This window comes from Cryptomeria japonica, chromosome 7, assembly GCF_030272615.1.
Source record: "Cryptomeria japonica chromosome 7, Sugi_1.0, whole genome shotgun sequence".
Classification (NCBI taxonomy): Eukaryota; Viridiplantae; Streptophyta; class Pinopsida; order Cupressales; family Cupressaceae; genus Cryptomeria; species Cryptomeria japonica.
Window position 1 is genome coordinate 240,547,334 of NC_081411.1, and position 8,035 is coordinate 240,555,368.

The 8,035-nt window shown below is 33.9% G+C and overlaps 1 protein-coding gene across 1 annotated transcript; it reads right to left on the reverse strand.

The window, feature by feature from the left end:
- Nucleotides 1–264: 264 nt before the first annotated feature.
- LOC131856632 (nudix hydrolase 8-like) lies at nt 265–7,671 on the reverse strand. The gene is made up of 9 exons (XM_059208480.1): nt 7,590–7,671; nt 1,823–1,941; nt 1,656–1,721; nt 1,428–1,511; nt 1,073–1,132; nt 916–966; nt 768–805; nt 543–651; nt 265–450 (listed from the first exon to the last, which is right to left on the reverse strand). The coding sequence occupies exons 1-9, from the start codon at nt 7,669–7,671 to the stop codon at nt 265–267; spliced, it is 795 nt and encodes a 264-aa protein (XP_059064463.1).
- Nucleotides 7,672–8,035: the final 364 nt, after the last annotated feature.

Genomic DNA, 8,035 nt, shown 5'->3' on the forward strand with positions numbered 1-8,035 from the left:
CTTTCTCTACCCCTCTATGTATTTCTCTCCCTCTCCCTCTCCCTCTATTTCTATTTTTATTTACTCTAAACTAATTATACTAATGGCAAGAACTTGACGCTTTGCGTCCTTGTTTATAATTTGTCAACCAATACAACTAATTATAACTCCCTAAATACATGTCAATTGGCTTTAAAGGCTGGTACTAGTAAAATTTAAAACAACAGTGAATGCATTGAAGTGGCTGGCATCCATTCTATAATTGTTCTTCTGTTTGCCAATAAATTATTGAGAATGGAGGGCACTACAGTAGAAGGCAGAGGATCTGCGCGAGTTAGACGATATCCCGGCAATGCCTGAAAATCCCTTAGATCGTCCCTTGACGTTGGCACAACATATGCCAATCATATCTTTTAGAAGTTTGCTTTGCTGATTTTTAGGTTGAGATGCAAATTCTTCTATCGCCATCCACTGAAAAAAAATGTTATTTGAACATCAGTTAAACGAATAGAAACTATCCTGCTAAACAATATTGAATCACCGCCGCATGTTTAAACGCGTACCTTGGCTGCAGAAATTTCGGTATCTTGCACAACAATATTAGAAGAAACAGATCTCAACATACACACGAAGAGAAAATCTGATTTTCCGAAAGGGGCATTATGACCATCCCTGCAGTTCATCCAGGTATAACTATTAGAGAACTAAAAATTACTAGTTCAAACTTATCCTTCTTTGTACTAACTATGAAACGAGTTACAACTTTGTGTAATGAAAGTTTTGCTTACCTAAACCCAACCACTTCTACGAATTCTGCATCAATATTCTGTAAAAGCCCAAGAATATAGTTTGAACTATAAAAAATGTCGAAAATTGTATAGCAAAGAAGTTAAAAATTCTGATTCAAAGAAAAAAAGTAAGCTAAGTGACAATTACCCGAGTTTCTTCGTGAACTTCTCTTATGGCCCCTTCCTTAATGCCTTCCCCCTACCAGAAACAAATTGCCCATAATGCATTAGTCGGCGTCTTGTAATTTCATGTAAAAATTGCAGTGTCAGAAATTTAGTTTGATAACGGAATCTGACCCTGATACCTGCATCTTCCACAACCGGGAATGTTTGTAAGGTCCACACTTTTCCTGAACTACTAGAGCCTACGTTGTCATTGCCATCATAATTTATGTATTAGATTTATCATTTCAAGCCACTGAACCACAACCGCTATTAGAATAACATTAACGGGTAGTCATTATACTAATTATACATTTTCCCAGTGATGTAAGAAAAGCAAATCCTCTTAACACGAACAAACACTTCAAATAGTGAATATATTTTCGCAGTTACATTGCTATGGAGAGGAAGAGAATATTAAGCAGAACAAATTCAATATACAAGAATAATAGAAAGCAGAACTGCGCTACATTAAGACGTGCTTAATATTAGAGTTACCTGTCCCTCCTCGTTGAATACAAAAGCTGCAATTCCCACTTGATGTGAAGCATTATCAGGGATGGTAGGAGAAGTTTGAGGGATCTAATAAACTAACATCACATATGAAGGCTCAGCATGGTGGTACCAAAATCCGACCTGCAATTCACCAAACTCTATTGAAGCTTAAACAAATGGCTTGGAGTGAAAAAAGCATGAATGGTGGTAGCGGATTTTTGAAAAACTGACCTCAATCGCAACGGGGACTAGCTTCGCCTGGTCCTTGGGCACTTTAATCCACACCCCCTTCTTTCCCTGTATACCCATTGACCCAACAGGTGTTATGAATTGAAGGTATTATTTACTATTGGCTTGAGGGATTTGTATTTAGAGTTAACAAAGCAGTAAGCACTGACCTGGCGTGCCCATTGAGAAAGTGATGCCTTGAGTGAAGCTGCAAAACGAGAAGCATCGTTCTGCATATTCTCTATGTCAACAATTACACCATTGTATCTGTCTTCATGGGCTTTGAGCACTTCACATATTTCGTTCAAAACTGTTTCAACATCATTAGCGGTAGCCGAAACCTCGTTCGTTGGGAATGCCGTTGAGCAGTGTAATCAGCGACCTCATGCCAAAAAATTGTTCAATAACTAGCACATTGAAATGAAAAGGAACCATAGTAGTGCAGGAAGAGATGCAGCAAGATTGAATTTGACTTCTTTCTAACAGATTATATTAAATCAGTAGTGCAATAGCAATATGCGTTAGAGGGAGGAAGTGTATATATACAATATAGGGAACAACCAGAGGAGGTTTCTGGGATTTCAGACGAATTCTTCCGCGCTGGTAACAACCAACTACCGCTACCCTTCCTTACAGCTTAAGCGTTGCAAAATCCAAAAAAGAAAACTGAAAACTTGTATGCAGAGCAACGACAAATAGTGAATAACTTATCTTAAAAAAAGCTTGGGACACGCAAGCTATTTATTAGTTTTCTTCGTAATTTTGCAGAGGGGCTATCGAAACTTCTTATTAATGAAAAAGTATGCTGCTAGGCTTTCGAAACTTCTTGATAATGAACATGTATGCTGCTACGTGATCTTAATAGTAATAATAATACGGAAAAGCGAAGTGATGAAGCGTTTCACCCTGCTACGCAGGTTCTTGGGACTGTCCTACCTCTTTCCGCTTGCGAATTCCGTATTTTATTGACTTTCAATATACGACGACTATTTATTCACGTTCACATCACATCACACCATGCATTGTTTCTTCCTTATCCCTAGTGTTTTCCATTACATCACATCATCTATCTTTCAAAATTTCACTTGAAATTTCAATCCTAGTCGTCCTCATCTACCTATAATTATTGTTGGAAGATTTAATTTCTCCCATGAATGAAATGTAGTCATTAAATGAAAAGGAAAAAAAAAAACCAAAAATCTAGATAAGGAGGGAAATATTTAAGAAAGAATAAAATATAATTAACATTAAAAAATACAAAAAATTGTGGAGGGTAAAAATGAATCTCTTCTATGAGCACACACTAAGCTTTGACTGCTTAGGTGGCTAGTGTGGGCCCTTCAAGTCGTGTTGTTCACCATTCCGCTTGCCATTACGTGGTATTGTGAACACATAATAAATCATATAAAAACAAAAATTATTTTATTGAAAACATGTAAGAACCATACAATTTTTGGCAAACTCTATGAAAGAGAGTTGTATGCCCTTCAGTCTATCCAATTTGGGCAAACTCTGTAAAAGAGAGTTGTATGCCCGAAATCTATCCAATTTGGACAAACTCTTTGAAAGAGAGTTGTATGCCCAAGCCCGTACAAGTTAGCCAATCTTGTGAAGGAGCGTATGCCTGTGGACTTCATGAGAGCTGATACAAATTGGCTAACTCGACAGACGAGATGCATGGCATAGTTTTACAAACTCGTTCTATGAGTTGTATGCATGTAACTCTCCAATCTCTCTAACTCCCTCCAATTGGATTCGAATTGGGCTTATTTATAAGCTTTCAAAGAAGCTGAACAACCACTACATTAGAAATTGAAGAGACAATCCAATATTGAAAGATTTGAACAAAAATTGATTAAAGATTAAAATATTTCATTTAATTGAATACTCAAACTTATTTCTGATCACTCCGTTAGCCGTTACTTCCGCGTGCACTTTATTTTTTAACCGTTTTCCCACCCGTAACATCTCCATAAGCAGTTTTCTAACCAAACAATTTTCATTTGTGTAGGTACTCCCGACTTCTACTAAAATGGGAGCTTTGGGATAGGGTATGGGCATTTATTGAAGCGATTATTGCCAGATTTCTATAGTCACAAATGCTCTCGTAAACATTTATGCAAAAATGTGGACGCATAGACAGGCTGTGTGTATTGTTTGATCAAAGAAATTTGGTCTCGTCGACTGCTATAATTGAAGGATATGCACAATGTGTGTTTGTTCAAAAGGATTTAGAAACTTTCAAACAAATGCGATTGGCAGGTGTAAAGCTAAAGTCCGCAACTTCCGCCAACATCCTCTCAGCCCGTGCAAAAATGGGGGCTTTGGAATAGGGTACGGACATTTATTGAATTTTTTATCATGTAGGGGAAAGGACCCAGTAGTTGTGCACCCTAACTTCGTGCTTCTCAAAATCCTACGTGGAAATTTCAAATCACTCTGATTTTTTTACAGCAACTTACTTGGCAAGTCCCCTACTTATAACTAAGGTTTCACGATCACATCATCAAATATGATGCCACATCAGCATGCTTTTTGCCCAGGTGTCCAAAACAGCCCCCCAAAAAAGTGAGACCAATAGGTGTGTCAAAGGGCCCCAATACTTGTGCAGCTAATGTGGCATCACATGATTGGTTACTTCTCACAACAAATAGTATATTTCATTCAACTATTGGTACTTATCATACAACTATTGGTGCAATTTTGTACAAAAGTTGGACATTAAATCAGCAAGTATGGGCGTATTAAATCAACAACTTCTATCACAAGAATTGGAACGCACTCAACTACTGGGTCCTTTCCCCTAGTCTGGCAGCGGCACAGAAATTTGATTTAACATTGGAGATGTTCCTTTAACATTGGAGATTTGCTCCTTTAACTTTGAAATAAGATGTGCTTAGTGGGAGTTGAAAGATTGCCCTCTTCCTCTCTATAGTTTCGCTAGATTTTATTTTAGACAAGCCCAACTGCAAATGAATTGAAGAAAGCTAGATTTTTTTTAGATAAGCCCAGCTACAAATGAATAGAAGAAAGATCTGCTCAATTTAAGTTGAAAGTCAGTCCCCTTCCTCTGCATAGCCCATTTATTTTTGTTGTCTATTTGTTATTGTGGTTTGGTAGATTTTATCTCAAAAATGCCTTTTTTCTAGCATTTCCTACTTTATTTTATATTAAAATAAAGTAGGAACTCCATGGCACTACAATATGCATATTTTGCTCTTAGATCATTTCAATGTCATACTCTATCTTTTTTTTCTCTTATGGTAAAAAATAGTTCCTTACCATGAATAGTTTTTAATCTTTTCAATCCGAGAAATAATTTTAATAATTTAATTCAAATAATTAATCTTTTAACTCAAATAATTTTACTAATTATAATTAATATTAAGTATAATTTAGTAGTACAACCTACTCAATATATATCAATCAATTTATTTAATTGATTAATATTTATGATTAATTAATTTAAATTAGTTAATTATTATTTCACATTATAGCATTTTTCGTATATGAATGAATGATAGAAGAATTTTGCAAATGGTGTAGTTGCAGCTGCCCTTAGAGACATGCATGTAAAATGTGTAAGCATAAACAAGGCATTTGAATTGTTTGGAAGAATGCATCCAAGATATTTGTTTCCATGGAATAACCTAATTGTAGCATATACAAAATGTGTAAGCACAAACAAGGCACCTGAACTATTTGATAGAATTCCTTAAAGTGCACTATTCTAATGGAACGCCTTGATTGTTGGATATTAGTAGAAAGGGTTTATTGAAAAGGCTTTGGAATCTTATCCTTCCTAGGTTCCTCATAGGAGAAGTAGGTAGCAATTACATGCAAAATAAATCTTCACAAGAAAGCTTTGAAATGACCTTTATGCAGAATGTCTTGACATAGAATTTTAATTATTTTCTTTAGTCTCTTTTATTAAAGGTCTATTGTGTATTTGATGCAATAGTTTTGGATGGGTAGTGTATTTGACATTCATTAGGAGTTTTCACAATAAAGAAGTGTAAAATTCAAATATGAGATATTGAGTAAAATTTATAAATCCCCATGTCTGTAGGAAATTTTAAGTATCATCAAATGTCAAGATTGAAATTGAGCACTCTAATAATTTAAAATAAAATTCTTATGTCCATGATGGTATACTATTTTTTCATAAAATCATACTATTTTGGGAACTAAGAGCCTACACATGTATCAAAAAAATTGAAGTCCCCACATTTATGGCAAATACTCATGGATTTTCTAACTTTGATGCCCTATTTGAATATGTATCAACTAATCTACTAGAGTAAATATTTAAATACATGTGTTAATAGATACTTGAGGATTGGAAGCTAATTGTTAGTAAATTCAAACTTAAGTGCACATATTACTTAAAGTTCATAGGCTTCTTAGGTTGGTAGAACTTAGAGATAAATCCTTTAAGGTCCAAAACCAAGCTCCCAAATAAATTAGGATCAATAATATGTTTGTGCCAAATATGTTGAGAGTTAAGAAACCTAACAATTAGTGCATGTCATGTATTTATATTAAACAAAGCCCTAAGAAAACAAATTTTAATTATTAAACTTAAACTAAAAGTTCGTCAAATTAGCTTGAGATTTGATGAATGTGAGAATATATCAATTGGAGTTGGCCATGTGTTCACATGTCAATTAATTTAAAATTTGATGGTTCAACCTATATTAAATCTTGTCTTACAGCCCATCTCTTAGATGTCACCTTAGTTTAAGATAAAATAATAGCTTTTTATAAAAGAGAAAATAGTCAAATGCTTAGTAACAGGAGAAAAGTCCACAAAAGGGAAGTGGAAGAGAATGTAAGAAAATTTTGTAGAACTAGGTATGGGAACAATAGGATAGACAAATATTTGGATTTCTATTAGGATCCCATAGAAGAGGGAAAGAACAAAGATTAAAGGAAGGAAGGGATTAATAGAGTTTGTAGAAATATTATGACATAATATAGTGGAGGAATAAAGGTTGAGAAGAATGTCTAGATCTAGGGGTGGAACAAAGAGAAATGGAAGAATTAAAGAAAGTGATAGAGCTTATAGATATTTTAGGTGGGAATTGACACTAGAACCAAATATTAGACTAGTAGGAAGTCTTGATGTCCACTAAAAGTCTAGAAATTTCTAGAAAACTAGAAAATATAAAAAAGCCACATATACATAATTTTCTTAGGGTTTTGAAACTTTCAATATATGGTAGAAATATGGGGGGTAAAGGATAACAATACTTGAGAATTTATTTTACAAAAGGGAACCTATTTGAAGATCTCTCAAATCAATTGTCTATGATGGGGAAATGACGCATAAATGTGCAAAGGGTCTATGAATTAGGAAGAAATGCATAATAGTGAGTCCTACTTGTGGGACATCATAATTTTGGATGGGGAGGGGAAGGAAAAATGTAAAACGATTTTTTCTAAGATGAATACATAAATACCTTCAAATGACTTTGTCTATTCAACATTTAATATTTAACATTTTTTTGCACATGGAAAGGACCCTTTTGCTTGGTTTCTTATTGTTTAAATCATACAAAACTTACACAATAAATATGAAGGGAAATTTTATTGGAATAGTTCTATGTAAATAGAAAAGATGCTTTATTAATTAAAGACTAAACATCAAGTTTTGAATGAAGTTTGTGTTCTACTAGGTAGTTTAACATATTTACCTATTGCACATTGTTGTCAATGGTTGGCCTAGACTTATAAATATATGGGACAAACAACACATTTAATCTTGGTGTTTTTTATTAAGAGTAGAGTAGGTTTTTAAGGGACCCAAAACCCTTTTTTATAATATGTTGCTTACAAGATAAATACAACCTACCAATAGTGAACAAGAAACTAAAAACATACAAAAAAAGACACTAAAGGAAAATCGTATTGCATCTTTTTGAGAGTTTCAACTACCTCCAAGTCCTGTTGATAAAAGCTCTTGTGCAGATCGACTAGACCCAATAACTCTTGTCTCATCATCAAAGGATTCCTTCATGTTATTATGATTTCAAGAACTCAACCCTTCTTTTGTTTCCTATCTGTACTATGATTAATTTTTTTCTACTAATCTGTAAATTTTATATTCAAAGCTTTGTACTTGAGAAACTTGTGAGAGACTCCAAAATATTTTGCATGTGTTCCTTGATATTTTGATTAAGATGTTGCACAAATTGATGAATTTCAAAATGGAATTGAATTTAATATCTATTTGAGATATTTAGGTCCAACATGAGGAATATAATTTCTAAATAAAGAAAGTATAACATGATGATTATTTTCTAAAGCATTTCATGATTTCATCATCTTAAATTTATTGGATAGAAAATCTCCTAATGATCAAAAACTATTTTAGAAATCTT